Below are 17,943 nucleotides of genomic sequence, written 5' to 3' on the forward strand. Positions count from 1 at the left end.
ATTTCAAAGGGGTTCATATCCATGGATCCTAGTAAAAACCACATCTTCACCTTCGATTGAAGTATAGTAGACTTAGGAGATTTCAGTAGACTTTAGTGTAATGGTCTCCTCCCTTCCAGATTTCTGTTTTCCAGATTATCATAGCCTTCTCTTAAAGACTATTATAGAACAATATATAGAAGTTTTCCTGCCCAGCTGCACCTCCACCCATTCTGTATTCTATCTAGCATCTGTCTCTTAAACAGTCTTCGTTCCTGCATTCAGCCTACCCCCCCATTGCGTTCCCCAACATTCTCTTTCAGATGTGATTTATTTATTTGAGTGAGAGAGAGTGCATATAAGCAGGGGAAGGGGCAAAGGGCGAGGAGAAGCAGACTCCCACTGAGCAGGGAGACTGATGCGGGGCTCCATCCCAGGACTCTGGGATTCTGACCTGAGGCGAAGGCAGGTGCTTAGCCGACTGAGCCCCCGAGGTATCCCTTTTCCCCAGCATTCTTCATCAGTGCTCACTCCCAGGGGGGGCAGTAAGAGAGGGAAGGGCTCTAAACCAAACTAACAAATACAAAAAGCAGAGGCTCTGGGCAGAAATGGAAACTGCAAGTAGGTAGCAGCAAGGCTGGAATAGTCTGAAAAACCAAACTATTGAGATGTTTACCAATTTACAGTTCTACCAATCCTAAACATCAAACATATGAAATTATTTTTTTAAAGATTTATTTATTTATATATTTAGTGAATTTAGAGAGAGGGAGAGCACAAGAGCAGGAGAGGCAAAAGGAGTGGGAGAGAAAATCTCAAGCAGACTCCGTGCTGAGTGTGGAGCTGGACACAGGGCCTGATCCCAGGACCCTGAGATCATGACCTGAGCTAAAACCCTAAGTCAGACACTTAGTGGACTACACTACCCAGGCACCCCAAATATTTGAAATTCTTTGTACAGGGTTCATTTGTAGACAGCTTTCTATTGAGATTCTCTAAAATTTGACCATTCTCCACCTCTAATAATATAATATGAAAGTGATTTTTAAACCATAAAAGATTAAAACAGTGTAGGGAATATCATGTTGGATTATGACATGATTGGATGTGATGTGAAGAAAAGTTGCACAGCATCACATCCACTGCATGAAATGTCAGCCAGATGGAAGAACAGACCAAAGGTTTTTTTCCTCTTATAGTCCATCTAACAACTGTGTATTTTTCCAACTTTGTAGAATTTTAATTCTCAGATTTTTCTGCTTTTGCAGTACATCCTTAGCCTATTTGAGTCTTAATTTGATGTCATTTCACAAATGGCTCTCGATACTCTGTCTTCAGATACAACCAGCTTACATAAGTCAGCATATGTTCACAACAACCACAACAAAATCCAGGGCAAATATTTAAAAATGCAGACATATTCATAGAATACCAGAAGAGCATGCTCTTATTTTGTAACTTTAGCAACAATTGCTCTAGATCTCTAAAAGTGTTACTGTTAGAAAATGAGAGTAAGGACGTGTAGGTTCTTCATGAGCCAGGTGTAGTCACTATTTTGGAATTTCAAGTTTTATTATCAAATGTTGGTTTAAGTTTTTATATTCTAGTGCCAACATGATCCATGACAATCTTTTCTTTGAGGTAGCTTTAGTTTTTTTATTATTTTAATTTGAGTACTTTTGACACAGTGTTACGCCAGTTTCAGGTGTACAATGTAGTGATTTGACAAGTTTATACATTATGCTGTGCTCACCACAAGTGTGGCTGCCATCTGTTCCATTGCATCGCTATTACAATATCATTGACTGTATTCCTTATGCTGTGCTTTTTATTCCCATAACTTACTCATTCCATAACTGGAGGCCTATACCTCTCTCTCCCCTTTACCCATTTTGCCCAATGCCCCACTCCCTCTCCTCAGTTTTTATATCCCTCCCCTCTGTTCTGATTCTGCTTTTTGTTTGTTTATTCATTTTTTTTTTAGGTTCCATTTATGAGTGGATTCATTTGGTATTTGGCTCTCTCAGTCTGACTTATTTACTTATTTCACTTATCATAATACCTTCTAGGTCCACCCGTGTCATCTCAAATGGCACAGTCTCCTCCTTTTTTATGGATGACAATCTATTTTTAAAATAAAATCTAGGAGAAGGTAGCAAACTACTTAATAATGAATGTGAGGTATTGAATTAGAGTATTATTTTGTGCTTTTAAAAGTATTATTGATATTGCAAGGTGAATTTTTGCAGTAATATTATGATGCTGATAAGCAACATTGATTTTAAGATTTCCACATTTTATAAGCGGAAAACAAAAGGCCCAAATATTTAAGGTGTGGAAATTCTGCTGAAGCAGCTTTAACAGTGAATTAGATTCCCATTAAGTGGTGTTCAGTGAGAGGGGATGTGCATATGCAGGGTTTGAAGAAATTTACAAGAAAGAGAAACGTTTTTCATTCAGAATGCCAACAGGCTTCATTTGGTATCAGAAGCCTGGCTTTCAGTGTTCACTGTGTGAGCTATCATCACCACTCAGGCTTCTCACTTTCTTAAAATGCAGTAATATACTTTTGATAGACAATTCAGAGAAATTAATAGCAAATGATAGAGAAATTGCTCTTTTCTAGGGGGAGAAAAGACATTTGATGCAGAGAAACAATGAGGACATGGCTATGAAATTTAAGGCTACTACCTACTATATTTTCAGTGTATTTTTTATTAAGCTTTCATCTACTTGTGTCAAATTAGAGTCCCTCGTCTTAGCAGATTAAAACCTTTTATGATCCTTTTGATATGGAACTGTTATTTTTCACTTTTCTTTATCTTGCAGACCCACTGATAAATTCTTCAGTTTCTTCAGGCCACGTGTCCTCTTTCAAATTTTAGAACCATTGAATTTTAGAGAAACAGCATTCTAAAGAAAGAAGTTAGAGTGTAATACTGTAGTTTGTCGACATAAAGAAATATATTAGAAAGCAAAATGATCTTGATAGGCTTTGAAGAGAAAGATCTTTGTGGGCATTTAAAACACCAAGGAATTACAAGGCCATGTTGAAGAGCACATTAGTTAAATTGAAGGAGTCGAAGCAAGATACCTTTCATTACTGACATGCCATCTACTGAAAAGAAGTAGAAGTTAGTCCAAAGTAGCTAACAGTGAGCCCTGGATACTAACTTCCCTGAAGCACTGAAATAGGAAGGGGTGGAAGAAAGTTGTGAAAGAAACCCTCAGGGATTCCTCCTTTTTTCCCCTGTGATCCCTTTAATCCTTGAATTGTCAAACCACATGGAAAATAATAGAGCTGTGCAGTTCTGAGACTTAAGTGATATTATCTTTTTAAAAGAAAATATTAGGTCTTTTCACATCTCTGGACAGGAACAGGGCATGCATTTGGTGTAGAAAAGAGTAACCTGGAACAAGAGATGCATGTTATTTTTCGGTTTTAATGTATTATTATCTATGGCTAAGCAGGCTGCACCCAGTAAGAGAAAAAAAAAAAATTACAACCCATATTTTATTATTCTATTATTTTTTATTTATTTTATTATTTATTAATATTTTTTTTCCTTTTTGAAAACAGATGATTCAAAGAGAAGCAGATGTAAAAAGTAAGGTAACCGCCGTGGCGCTTACAGACTCTGTTCACAACGTGTGGCATCAAGAAGCGGGCAAAACGATTCGAGAATGGATGAGAGAGGTGAGATGAGATTTTTTTCAGTGACCAGATGAATGAGTGTGAGCCTTTATCTCTTGCACCCCCACCAATTTATATCATCTCCCGCCCCCAGACTCCCTTTCTCGAGGCAGAACATTTAGCGAGAAGAGAAAAAGTAGACATGGTTGAAATACTAATAGAAAACCCTTCTGAAGAACAAACGTGTTCGGAAAGCCCTTCTCCCTCTTTGGGCATTCTGTAGAATGTTATCTATGCATGCAGTATACGGTAGCAACTTCACTGGAAGAAGGTCATGATCTGTTAGGAGATATTATTCCCTGAGTTTTAATTTTTCCACCAGCCATTTAGCATTGGTTTTGCCCACTGACAAGAAAGAAGCATAAGGTACCATTGGTTCTCATCCTTTCCTTGAAAGGCGATCAGCATGTGCCACTCTTAAGTGGGTTGGCTCAATACTGCCAGGAGCAGGAGAAGTAAAAAGCCGAAACAGTGTTTCGTCAGACTGAACCTGGGGCTCTGAGAAACCCAAGGGCTGGTCATAGTCCAGCCTCAGGCTAAGCTTCTTTTCACCCTTCCAAGGGCTGGTGAGCCTGAAAATGATCATGACTTACTGAACATGCTCCCTTTTTTTTTTTTTTTAAACTATCAGCCCATTATTGCTTTTACTTTGGTTGTAGATGTACAGCGGAAACTTCTTTTTTATTTCTGTTTACCTTTCTGATATTATAAGTAATTGACATCATCCACACCATGCTTTATCAGTTGTTTGGTCAGATCATATATTTCTATAAATGAGAACTAGTTGACCTTCCTGATTTTCTCCCACTCTCTCTTGATAGAATACCCAGATATTTATCCAGCTGGCCTCTCACCATAGGTATGGTGGGTAACTTCTAACCACCCTTACAGTACACTCTAAGGACAAAAGAGTTAATGTTTGGAAAGAGTTTTGAATAAATAGAAGGACTAAGCTGTATAATCCCATAATGGAATAATCATAATATTACCAGTCTGTTTTCACTGTCGTTATTATCCATTAGAAAAGGTACATTCATCATGCAAAAGTCTAGAATGTATTTACTCCAGTCCTCATAATATTATAAATACATAATAAAGGTGGGCTTTTAATCTGTTCTAACATCCTGGTGTTTTCTGACCACGTTGCTTTGCATAGTTTTCCTTTCACAGTTTATCTACATCCTCAAAGGTCTTTTCCAAGGGCCTATTTTTTTTTTTTTTTCAAGAGAAATTTTGCATATTTCCTACCTATACATCTTTCGTGGTTTTTATCTGTCCAAGTGGATATGTAAACAGCTCCCAGCATTATACAAAGTAGTAAGGTTGAATAAATGCATCTTTTCCCCACATATAACCAATATGGAATTTAGTATTTGCCCAAACTAGAAATATCCCGGTTCATCATGTTTGAGTTGGGAATTCTTCATGTCTCATTCCAGGTGGCACATACAGCAAAATTTATTTAGGTTTATGTCTTTTATAAAAATTTGTATTCAAATTCCAGTTAGTTAACATACAGTGTTATATTAGTTTCAGGTGTACCATAGAGTGATTCAGTGTTTCCATACATCATCTGCTGCTCATCATGACAAGTGCCCTCCTTAATCCCCATCACCTGTTTACCCCATTCCCCCCACCGACCTCCCTCTAGTAACCATCAGTTTGTTCTCTGTAGTAGATTTGGTTCTTTACCCTTTGTAACTAAGACTGGACTAATGCCACCTTCAAAAATCAGAATATATTAATTTGTGCATTTTTTTACATTAACTGAAATAGACAATAATTGAATTCCTCTTAATGAAAGCTCTCATTAATTTCTTTGCAAGTATAGCTTTTATAAATATTTTTAATATTATATAATTTTATAAATGACCTACTTCTTGAATAGTTCTTTTATTCCCTCAGTTATGCCTGAGGCATGAAACAGCATGAAGAGTTTTTTATTAGGACATACCAAAATTCAGACCCCCAACTCAATCACTTACCTAACTCTGTAATCTTGGGTACATTGTTTAATCTTTTTGAGATTCATTTTTTTCATCTATGAAATCTAATACTTGCCTTGCAGATATGGTTGGGAAATAACATATGAAAAGAAACAGCATGGGGGTATCCGGATGGCTCAGTCATTAAGCATCTGGCTTCAGCTCAGGTCATGATCCCAGGGTCCTGGGATTGAGCCCTGCATCAGGCTCCCTGCTCATCGAGAAGCCTACTTCTCCCTCTCCCAATCCCCCTGCTTGTGTTCCCTCTCTCACTGTCTCTTTCTCTATCAAATAAATAAGTAAAATCTTCACAAAAAAAGAGGAAACAGAATGGACATGGGCATTGTAAGGAAATTCAATAAATCATAGCTCTCACTGTTGTTACCTTCTTAGCCCCCAAGTAACATAAAATATATTGATTGTATCCTTTTATCTTATGGATGATTTCCATTATTTCTATTTTCAAAATATCTTACCAAAGGGTAGTAATTCAGACCAAGGAGTAGGAAGAACTGGGTTGTGATAACGATTCTAGCTTAGTCATTCACTGGATAAAGGAGTAACTGACAGCTAACATATCCCAGGTACTCTACACTAAGGCTTATTGTCTTGGGAAAGCCATTCCATCATTCTGAGCCTGTTTCTTAATTGTGAGTTAGAGATAATAATTCCTATTCCATCTACTTTGTGAACTATTATGAGAATCAGAGGTGACAACCAAGAAGAAAATCCCTTGAAAAGCAAATGGCGCTTCATAAAAAAATAAAATGCATTGTTATAAAAAAAAAAAAAAAAAAAAAAACACCACTGTGGTATCCCAGAGATAAAAATTAGTAGATTGGGGCACCTGGGTGGCTCAGTGGGTTAAAGCCTCTGCCTTTGGCTCAGGTCATGGTCTCAGGGTCCTGGAATCGAGCCCCACATCGGGCTCTCTGCTCGGCAGGGAGCCTGCTTCCTCCCTCTCTCTCTGCCTGCCTCTCTGCCTACTTGTGATCTCTGTCTGTCAAATAAATAAATAAATCTTTTATAAAAAATAAATTAGTAGATCATCACTGATAGAGCTTTGAAATTATCCCCGCTCAGGGAGCCTCTCTAAAACAAGAAGAGAAAGGGAGACTATGGGAGCCTATGCCAGATATCCTTGTAGGAACTCCCCAAAATGTGGACCCCCAACCCCCATAGAGAATTTAGTGTGGTTTGGCAAGATTAAAATCTAGTGTTTGTTTCCAGAACTTAGGATAAAACTCTGTCCCCTTTTCTTTCCCCATTTTTAATCTCTGTCCACTCTCTAAGACCCCTTGAAATAAAGAAGACAAACAGTCCTGGGTTCAGTAAATAGAAAGATCTGTTGTCTTGAGCAGGAGTATTGGGAGGGGGTTGTGGAAGGGTAACTTGTGTCCCTCAGCGTCCCACTTCCTACCATTGCCTACTCCGGCTTTCATTGGACTCAGCTCAAAATCTGAGATATTTTGCAAATTTGTCAAGAAAAACAATTTAGCTAAACTATAATGTTGTCCATAAAAATAGTAAGTCTGGCTACAGATGAAGCCTCAGTGTTTTGGGCCTCTTAATGATTAGCTCCAATATTTGACCAAACACCACTTCAAACTTGGAAGTCAGACAGGGTTCAGATTGCCCAGTCATTCTTATTATACTGCAAATTTGTAAAACTCCTTTTTGTTCTGTAAGCATATTTAAGTTAATGTGATCAAGGTATTGATGTTAACTATTCATCTACTATAAAAAACTGATGTATTTTTTAAAATGTCAGCAATTAGCAAACAGAAGGTTAAGTACTATATTCTTATATTATTTATATAGTATTAAAAGAACAATCTCTTTAAAAAAAAAAAAAAAAGGAAGGAAGGAAGAAAGAAAGCAAGTCAGAGAAGGCTACTTTTGGCAATTACTCTGAGTGAAAACTACTCCCAAGCAAAAGACCAAGCATACGTACTTCACCATGACTCATGAGGAAAGGTACAAAATAGCCTAAGGCAGATCCTAAGAGACCCGTCCTTCCTCCAACTCCAGGACTGTAAAGTAGATAAGGGTGGACATGCAGGACGTTATGCTAGGTGAAATAAAAAACCAGACACAGAATGAAAAATACCACATGATCACATGATTACATATGGAATCCAAAAAGTTTGAATACATAGAGAATAGAATAGTGGTTACCAGTGGGGTAAATAGGGAGATGTTGGTCAAAGGGTGCAAAGTTGCATTTATGAAGAATGCATAAGTGTAGATGTATGGCATTATGACTATATTCAGTACTGAATTGAATATTGTAAATTGGCCGAGAGAATAGATTGCATGTTCTATCACAGCGCACACACATACACACACACACACACACACACATACAGTAACTATGTGAGGAAATAATTAGTTCGACAGCATTAATCATTTCATGATGTATATGTGTATCAAATCATCATGTTGTACACCTTAAATACATAGTTTTAAAAAAAAAAAGGCTGATTGGGTAAATGTCATTTCCTGACATATCCCTGGCCTCTGAAAGTCTCCAACCAAGCCAGATTTATGGTTCTACATAACTGTTGTGAACCCTTACCCAGCATCATGAGTTCGGAGTGGCAGTACCCAAAATACAACCCAGTAAATCGTAGTTGTTCTTGTCTGAGGACACGATGCCTTCCATTATGAAGCTCTATCTCTAAGGCATTTGTGGATCTCAGACAAATGAAATAAAAATGAGTAAGAGCCTAAATTCAACCAGGACAGCAAATCTATCTCAAAATACCTTATATAGGATTCCTACTATGTATTTTTCTCTCTAAACATAGTACACTAAGTTTTCATCTTCTTATTAAAAATTTTAATCCATTTCATATCTGCACTGAAACATTGTTCACCCTTGGTTCAAAGGTCAAAGAGGGCCACTCAGCACTATGGCCTACAGGCACTTCTAGTCTATGTTAATAGTTCCCAACATTTTGGGTTTCACAAAGAAGACAATTTACAACCACAAAATAACTGTTTAAGTTTGTAATTTCAGAATTAAAAGACCTTTAATTGAGAACACATAACTCTAAGAAACACTATGTAGCACATATTTTGCCCCTCATACCCAGAGAAACTTTAATTCCATTATCCATCCCAAATTCTTGGCTCTGGCCAAGGGCTTCTTTCTGCTTGTGGCTGGGATGAGGCGGGGCTACATCTGAGGCTCAGACATACTCTCTTGATACCTAGGACTGCATGCCTTGCTGTTCGCTCAGGGCATGTGAGAATAAGATCTCCAGGGGTTTGGGACACATTCCAGCATGATTTGACTTTAGGTAGGGCTTTCCTCATCAGCTGCCTCTGTTGCCTTCCTGGACACTATGCCAGTGTTCATCTCAACTGAAGAACTGGGATCGGGGCAGATAGAGTCACTGAGAAGAGGGATAGAATAAACATTAGAGGTGAACCATGAGAGACTATGGACTCTGAAAAACAATCTGAGGGTTTTGAAGGGACGGGGGGTGGGAGGTTGGGATACCAGGTGGTGGGTATTATAGAGGGCACGGATTGCATGGAGCACGGGGTGTGGTGCAAAAATAATGAATACTGTTATGCTGGAAATAAAAAAAAAAAAAAAAACAGAAAGAAATGTGGTTTTTAAACTAGAGAAATGCATCAGAATAGGAAGTTGGATTTGATGCAGTGGAATTTCAGATTAATTTCAGATTAAATTCATGGGTAAGGGCTGTACATCTTTCTCATATTTCTTTCTTTACATGTATTTCTCAGCACATTTATGTTATTCTATTTTGTTATACTCTGTCATGAGGCAAGCATTTTTATCTTGCTCTGCCCTTTTCTCTATATATTTTTCCCAGGGGGATGAAAGTGTTACATACACATGTACACACATGTACATGACACTCATCAAACTTATGATATCAAGCCTTTACAATCCTGCACAGGCACTTTGTCATTCCAGAGAACTTTTGGCCATATTCACCTTAAAGGGTGTTTATTTCTATCCTATTTTTATGGTAAATCAAAGCCTAAACTTCTGCCTAGATAAAAAGTGAAATTTCAGAATCATAAATGTTAACCTATCGTTTGCTTTAAATGTTTGAGTTAAAGGTGACCTGGATAAAATCCATTTTATTCAGCTTTTAAAAGTCAGTGATAACAAGCTAGAAAATGATTAATCGCCAACATATTGTAATGTACCATCATTTTTATTAATACTAGAAATATCGTATAAGACGTAGTTTTACATATGTGAGGTGTAGGTGAGCAGTATTAAGACTGACATATCACCTGGGTAATAGCCGACTTTCATCAGATTTGGAGGTACTACTAGGATGAATAATAATTAAAATATATACCTAATCGCTGCCTGTCTGTCGGTAGTGCTAATTGCTGTCATTGAAAAGACTGAATTATTTAAGAGAAAGAGAGAAAAAGAGAAAGTCATTCTTCATTGACGCTATCTCCCTGTATCATTGGGAGCCTATTTTTAGTACCTATAGAAGTCATGATTTTTGAATTTATTAGGGTCTGTGATGAATGATAAAACAAATCATCCATTTACATATCTTGACACTGCTTTGGAGAATACTTATTTCTTACAAGCAAGTGTCACATTGTATATAAAAGCTGGCTAATTGTGTGCTAATCTTCTGCATTATCTAGAACTCTGTGATGTAGTATTCTATCAATAGTAATATTAATTTTACTTACTTCAAATATATGAAATATCTCTCTGAAATCGTATTTCTTTTATAATTTCTGCTCTCTCACATTGTATAATTTTTGCATTCAACTGCTAATTAAGATTAGGAGTGCAAGTTATAGAATACATATTCACTTTAAACCATCAACCTTTTGTAATACATAAAAATACTAATATTTTCTCCATTTTAAATGTAAAAAGAAAGAAAGCATTTAAGAACATTACTAGATGTTGTGTTTGTTTTCATGGTTTTTTTTTTTTTTCCACACAGTTCAATAGTTTCATTGATCTACTGTTTCTTACAAAAATCTGCCATGCTTTGTGAACTTCACTTTCTAATCTCATACAGCAACCCTTCCTTTATGTTATTCCTGCTCTCCCTGGTCCCAGAACAGTAGGGTTGCCTTGACAAATCTATTCAAAAGCCATTCCTCGGCCTTTATTGGTGGGGACTGGGGCCTTTGAAATTCTCTCCTCACTGCAACACAGCTGACATCTTCTTCCAGACAGAATGAATTAAGGAAATACAATAAGACACTTGATCTACCAGTCAAGGATCTTTCCACAGTGAGGACGGATTCCATGGTGCACAACCAGGGCAGCAAGCATCTAAAAATACACAATACATGCTTGTTTACCAGAATAGCAATCAGCGATTTTTCCAACATGATTGATAGGATGATTTCTTTTAAAATAAAATCTGTCTAGAAATGCAGAGTGTGTGTGTGTGTGTGTATGTGTTAGAAATTTTTAAAAAGCCATATGACGTTAATCACATTTTTTAAGCCAGCCTTTAAATACAGATTTTAAATGTATGGAAAGGATATACATTATTTTTATTTCATTTGTCTGAGTGGTAAGTCATCATTATCCTAAAGATTGATTTTCATATTGAAGGCTTTGTGTCCTCAAACACACAGCTACAATTCACTATGTTGTGTTTCTTTTGAACTACTTGATAAAGCCTTCTTTGAACAAGGTTGAAGTAAAAAAGGAAAGAAAGTATGTTTAAGGAGTAACTACAAAATTTATTTCTTCTAGTATTACTGAGACAAAGACTGTAGTTTAAAAAATAAAACTATTCTTTCACATGATCAAATGAATACTTATTTCCATCTTAAAGTTAAAAATGGATGTCCTTTTCTGTTTCCCTTAATTATAATCTTAGCCTTTTCTTATAAACATATCATTGTTCATAGGAGGTTACGTGTCTTCCTAATATCAGCACAGATAATTTGCTGAATTGTCAAAGATAAACTTTTTTCCACAGCCACAGTGGTCATGAATAATACTGTTTATATAAGAAAATCTTTTACAGTGCATGGAAAATAAATTGGATATACTTCTAGTGTCGATTATATAGGATAAATTAATCTCTACAGCCTAAAAAGTTTATCTTGGTTTAAAAATGTTTCAACAGAAAATTGTCTCTCTTGCATTGCAGAATTGTTGTAATTGGGTCTCTAGCTCAGAACCATTAGACACATCAGTGGAATCCATGCTGCCCGATTGTCCCCGAGTCTCAGCAGGTATGTGTTTGATGAGAGATGTATGGGGTTTTTTTAGGGTGAAAAAATATGGTAATGAAATGTGGAATTCTATTTTGTGAATTAAGCATGTTGTTCTGCCTTGAATCCTTGAATGAATTATTGGTAACATACGGCATGGGTCTGATCTGCTACCAGAAATTTGTTGAGTGACTGAAAATAGTAACTAACACATTCAGTGAAGATGAATAGGTGAAGCAATTTGAGAGTAATGTAGACAGTTGCTGCTAAAGCTTTGGGAGACAAGATGTACATAAATAAAAAGTCGATTAAGACAAGGACTAGGTAGCAAAGTAGGATCTCTGAAAATTTGTCTTGCATTGAATACCAACTCAAGGATACAACGGGCAGTCAAGGCTATGAGTTCAGAGAGGTGAGATTGGTGTGGCCGAGAGTCTTTAAAAATATTTTTCACGCAGAAGATTTTGTCTGGACCTTGTGCATATGGTAGGATGTAGATTCTAGAAAGATGTGCAGGACTGACATTTTAGGCAAAAGAAACAGAGCAACGTAAGGAATAAGGGCTGGAATGGATCTGAAAGTGTTCATGGGAAACAAAGGCAAGATGGGCCTGCCTCTTGAAAGAGGGGGAGTGGGGAGTACCTCAGGAAGCAAGTGGGCTTAGGAAGACAGTTGAAGGATGGAATGGCTTTCCAGCCTACAGAGTTTGTACTTCAGTCTCTGATCTCTAGAGAAGAGGAGTTACATTTTTGGCTGCTTTTGGATTTTGGCTTTCACAATTCCCAGCTAGTTTGGATGGTAAACACAGAATGAGCAGTGGTATCTGGTTATGGCTGCAGAACAGAAATGGGCTTGCTTTACCCACAGATGTCAGAGACTGAGCAGAAGTTTTGAGCATGAACTACTCCATACCAAAATCATAGGAGGGGGGCACCTGAATGTCTCAGTGGGTTAAGCCTCTGCCTTCGGTTCAGCTCACGGTCTCAGGGTCCTAGGATCAAGCCCCACATTGGGTTCCCTGCTCAGCAGAGAGCCTGCTTCCCCCGCTTCTCTCTGCCTGCCTGTCTACTTGTGATCTATCTCTCTGTCAAATAAACAAATAAAACCTTTGGGAAAAAAAAAAAAAGAAAAGTCATAGGAGGTAGTTGATCACTAAGCCTTTAGAGTTGCAGACATGTCTACATATTTGAAGGAAATAATTTGGAGAATAGTTCAAATATTAGGTAAAGAACAATTACTGTTAACTATGTTTCATTATCACTAATACCTAAACTTGAACCCAGCTTCACTATCATTATAGCTAAACTTATTAGGTCTTTTGGTTAAGAAACATATATGCTACTCTAAAAATATATATAAATATATTTAAATATATAAATATATACACACATGTGTGTATGTATATGTATTACATATATTATATAACATATATAATACATTACATATACATATATAATATATGTGTATTAAATAATTGATTATTTTTATTAGCAGTAGTTATGCTTTATAAAATCACTGAGAATGCTGAATTAGTGAGTACAGGGTTAGGTTCCTACAAGCTTCTGACCACAATGTTTTCATCAACCAACCAATATATAACCTTGCTTTATGGATTGAATGTCTCTATTTAAAGACACCTTATTTAATAGATATTGTTGATTCACTAACATTGAACTCACAGCCAACAGCACTAACTCACGCCTGAATGAAGCTTGTCTAATACATTTATTTTCTCCGTAAGACACATCAGTCTTCTTAGGAACACTAGTGCTTTGTGCTTAGGTACACTAGACAGAACTTCAGCACTCTACTTGGGGGCCACTTCAAATTGTGATATCACCAAAAAAAAAAACCATAAAAATGTGAAAAACATGGCACTAAATAGTCTGCAAAAAGGACATTTGTTTGCAGTGTGAGAACTAAAACTAGAAGGTGAAGCTTGGCCTTATTTGTCCTTAGAAATGCATGCTAGGGGGGCGCCTGGGTGGCTCACTGGGTTAAGCTGCTGCCTTCGGCTCAGGTCATGATCTCGGGGTCCTGGGATCGAGTCCCGCGTTGGGCTCTCTGCTCAGCAGGGAGTCTGCTTCTCTCTCTCTCTCTCTCTTTCTCTGCCTGCCTCTCTGTCTACTTGTGATCTCTCTGTCCAATAAATAAATAAATAAATCTTTAAAAAAAGAAAAAGAAAAAAAAAGAAATGCATGCTAGGCAACTCTGAATTTTCACCACTCTGCATATGTGCATGTCTGAAAATGACCACAAAAAGTACCCTGAGTATTGATTTTAGGGTTTACAAATAAATTTTAGTCACTAGGTGAATTCACAAATATGGACTCTCTAAGTAAGAGGATCGGCTATATATAGAAAAGGATTTGTTAAAAGGATTTGACCTGGGATTTGACTGTAGCTGGTAAAGCAGGCTCTGTAAGAATGTCGACTTTGCCTCCTGTGCTGGAGCTTGGAACTACAAAGCAGATGTTTGTTAGGGGGAGACGGATGAATGAATTAGACCCCATGACCATGAACTAGAGCCCGTGAGGATGGACTTAAACTCATGTCCATTCTTTTTGTCTCTGTCCTTGGTGGTTGTCCTTGGTTGTCCTATAGAAGCCAGTGTCCTTTGTCGCAGAGCTAACCACATACACCTGGCCCAGGAGTCAGCGATGCTAAAGGGGAATTCAGGGGAAGGCGGGACAGGCGCAGTCCTGACTACTGCCTCGTGCCCCTAGGTGAGCTAGCAGATAAACAACAACATGCATGAGCTAGAAATAGCTACTGCTTTAATTTAACCCTCCAAGTGTCCCACAGAAATTCCCTTTATGTAACATCCTAATCAGAAACACATGGTTTGAAAAAGAATTCTGGGAAATGTATGTAGTTCAACCTAGCCAACCTGACACATTACAGAGCCTCTACAGTTCCCCCCTTGTCAACCTGGCAGTTACATACATCTCCTTAAACCAGCCTCAGTCTACGAAAACATTTATGAAGTCGGCAGTGAAGTCAGTGATACAACTATCCCATGTACAGATGAAAAGCACACTAGCCCTTTCCTAAGAAAAGGATACAAAGTGGGCCTCGGTGTCTCAGTCAGTTAAGCATCTGCCTTCAGCTCAGCTCATGATCCCCAGAGCTTGGGGTTGAGTCCCGCTTTGGGCTCCCTGCTCCAGGGTGAGCCTGCTTCTCCCTCTGCCTCTGCCTCCTTCCCTCTCTCTGTCTCTCATACATAAATAAGGAAAATCTATAAAAAATTTTTAAAAAGTTACAAAACCCCTGTAATGTTCTTGGCTGGTGTCCATTCTTCTCACCTTTTGTATCCTGTAATTTAAATACTGAGAGATAAGGCTAGTTACTGTTGATACATCTTACATGAGATGATAAAGAAATAAAAGAGGAGAGGAAAACTAAAATAATTTAATATATTAAATAATATATAATATTATTTATTATATTATTTTATATTATATTATATTATATTATTTAATATATATTCAAATCAAAATAAGAAAGAAATACCCATAGTATTACATTACTCATTTTTATAAGTGGCCATGTGGTTATAATTGGTATTTACAACTACCCTAATTCTTTATTCCCTTTGTTCTTAACAAGTACCTCAACTGATCCTAGTTTTTGCATGGTGGGCTGACCCATACCTTCATTCCTGAAGCAGCTGGAGGAATGAAGCTATCCTCGCTGAGTTAGATGGTTGTAGTTTTCTATTGACATTAATCACAGGAAGTACTAACAGGTGTCCTTGATGACTTCTTGCATTGCAGACACACTCCTCTTTATCCCCATGGTCTAGTAGCAACTCAATTATCCCTTAGTTATCAAGATCAGTCACTCCCCCAATATAGTAACACTCTTCCACTCCTTGTTAATTCAATGGTATAAGGAGCCCAAAGTGGCAAGATGACAGTCTGAGCTTTTAATTCAATAGAATCATTGTTGTGTCACCTAATAGAAGCATTCCTCCCTATGGAATGAAGACCTTTAGATCAACAGAGCCTAAAATCATAGGAATGGGAGAAAACAGCTTTGCTAGTAGGTCACTGAGGGTAGAAAAAAGAGAAGAAGCCAGTCCCATTTCCATCCCTTCATTCCCAGACCTGGGAGAAATATCACATGTATTAAATGCTGATGTACGGTACATACCATACCCTAGAGTACATTGTCTCAGACCCACAGGGTGTTGTCACCTAAGATAGCATCATAACTGAGTCTTCAGAAAGTTACTTGACCGTTTTATGAAGCCTGCTACTTAAGTAAGGATAATGGGGAACATGTAGGACCAGTGAATGTTGGCAGACTTCAGGCTCTTTCTTACCCTCTTACTTGCTCTCTCTGATGGAAGCCATCTCTGTGTGAGATACTCTGTGCAGAGGACCAGGGGCAAGGAACTGGTGTCTCTGGCCAAGAGTCAGTGAATACCTGAGGCCTGTCTACAGCCCTGTGCATGACCTTGGAAGAGTATCTTCTCCCCCCGATCCACCTTGAGATAAGTGCAACCCCAGCCAACACCTTGATGATGGTGAGACCCTAAGCCAGTCACTCAGTTAAACCACACTCAGACTCCTAACCCAGAGGACCTGTGAGTGCTAAATGTGTATTTTTTAAATCTGCCCAGCTTGCCGGTTATTTATTCCACAGCAGTAAATCATTAATACAGCAAGTTTAAACGTGAACTCTGGTAGTCACTGAAGCCTAAGTAGAAACAACCTTAACTTTTTTGAGGCTAAAGTCTTATAAGGTTCATCTTTGCCCTGATACCTGAGGATTTTGAAGCAACTTTCTAAAAAGGCACTAAAAAGTTTATCGAAGACAATTCATTCCTAGCCTGCTTCCCTGACTGCGTCATTAGACTTGCTGTACATTGTATCAGAGACAAGATACTAAGTTTCTTCTTTATCACATTTTGCTCACTGTATCATTTGATCACTAAGTTTTCTCACTCTGCAGCTTTTCACTGACCAATTTTCTTAGGACAGAATTTGTTACTCCCTGTACCCTTCTATTTCCTATGTGTTTATATTCCAACAAATTTGGCCTAAATCGGAAGGAAATTTTCACATACACTCTCCATCATATATCCATTTATTTCTCTTATATGTATTGGTCATTTATATTATGTCCCAGGTACTATTCTGGAAGTTGGGGACATAGCAGTGAAGAGTAGCTTATCATGACTATCTTTTTTTACCAGGAAAAAAAAAAAAAAAACCTGTTTCTTGGACCTCTACCTACCACTAGTATGTTCTTCCCTTTGAACCTGTCATTGTTAGGTTGCATCAAATGAGAAAAGAGTTGGGGGCAGCACCTCCAGCATTTTCCATACCTACTTATAAAAACTCAACAGTTTTTCAATCAAAATCAATGATATCTCACAAAGAGTTCTTCAAAAATGTTGAATAAGGGATATGGCATGATCAAAATGGGATTTTGAAGATTAATTTAATAAATGGATAAAAGAGAGGAGCAAGAAACTGGAGACAGCAGACTCAGCAGGCTGTGATGATGAAGCAAGTATATGGGGTGGATGGCTTGAGCTGGACTCCTGGCAGTGAGAATGAAGAGGAAAGGGGAGTGAAGAGAAATAGGGCTCGGGAAGAATTCGCACTGCCTGACAGCCAGTAGATTGGACGTGGAAGCCAAGGCAAAGGGAGAAAACAACAAACTGGAGTGAAAAGTAACTGGGGTTATGAAAACATTACCAGAAATATAAGGGAGGCTAGAGAGGGAAATCAGTTAAGGGCAAGAGAGGAGGAAACTGTTCTATGATGTATCTAATTGAGGTGATGGCCGTGGAAGTGATGGCAGGAAGTTCAAATGGAAATAACCAAAGTGTGGTAAAGTGCCTTTGAAACACCTATAATTTTCTGAGCAGAAGTTAGTAATAGATATCCGGACTCTATGTTCAATTTAATGAAGATATTTTTTGCCAGCTTTCTAATTTACTATTTTTCTTAAGTTATAATATGCTTTTATTGTTTGACTAAAGTCTCATGATCGTAGCAGTGAAATTGCCTGTAAAAATACATACTCATTTAATACCATATTTTTCCTTTATTACAAATATGTTTT

General features: G+C 37.7%; 1 protein-coding gene across 7 annotated transcripts in view; it reads left to right on the forward strand.

Moving 5' to 3' along the window:
* Positions 1-17,943, forward strand: part of FAM172A (family with sequence similarity 172 member A) — a 423,647-nt gene that overhangs the window by 269,081 nt on the left and 136,623 nt on the right. For 6 of the 7 annotated variants that reach the window (XM_032335747.1, XM_032335748.1, XM_032335746.1 and 3 more), the window contains 2 exons: positions 3,560-3,676; positions 11,799-11,883. In XM_032335747.1, the coding sequence (XP_032191638.1) occupies positions 3,560-3,676; positions 11,799-11,883 (202 nt within the window). Of the gene's footprint in view, positions 1-3,559; positions 3,677-11,798; positions 11,884-17,943 lie in introns of those variants that run through there. The other variant, XM_032335751.1, reaches the window with a different exon arrangement.

Source organism: Mustela erminea, chromosome 3, assembly GCF_009829155.1.
Source record: "Mustela erminea isolate mMusErm1 chromosome 3, mMusErm1.Pri, whole genome shotgun sequence".
Classification (NCBI taxonomy): Eukaryota; Metazoa; Chordata; class Mammalia; order Carnivora; family Mustelidae; genus Mustela; species Mustela erminea.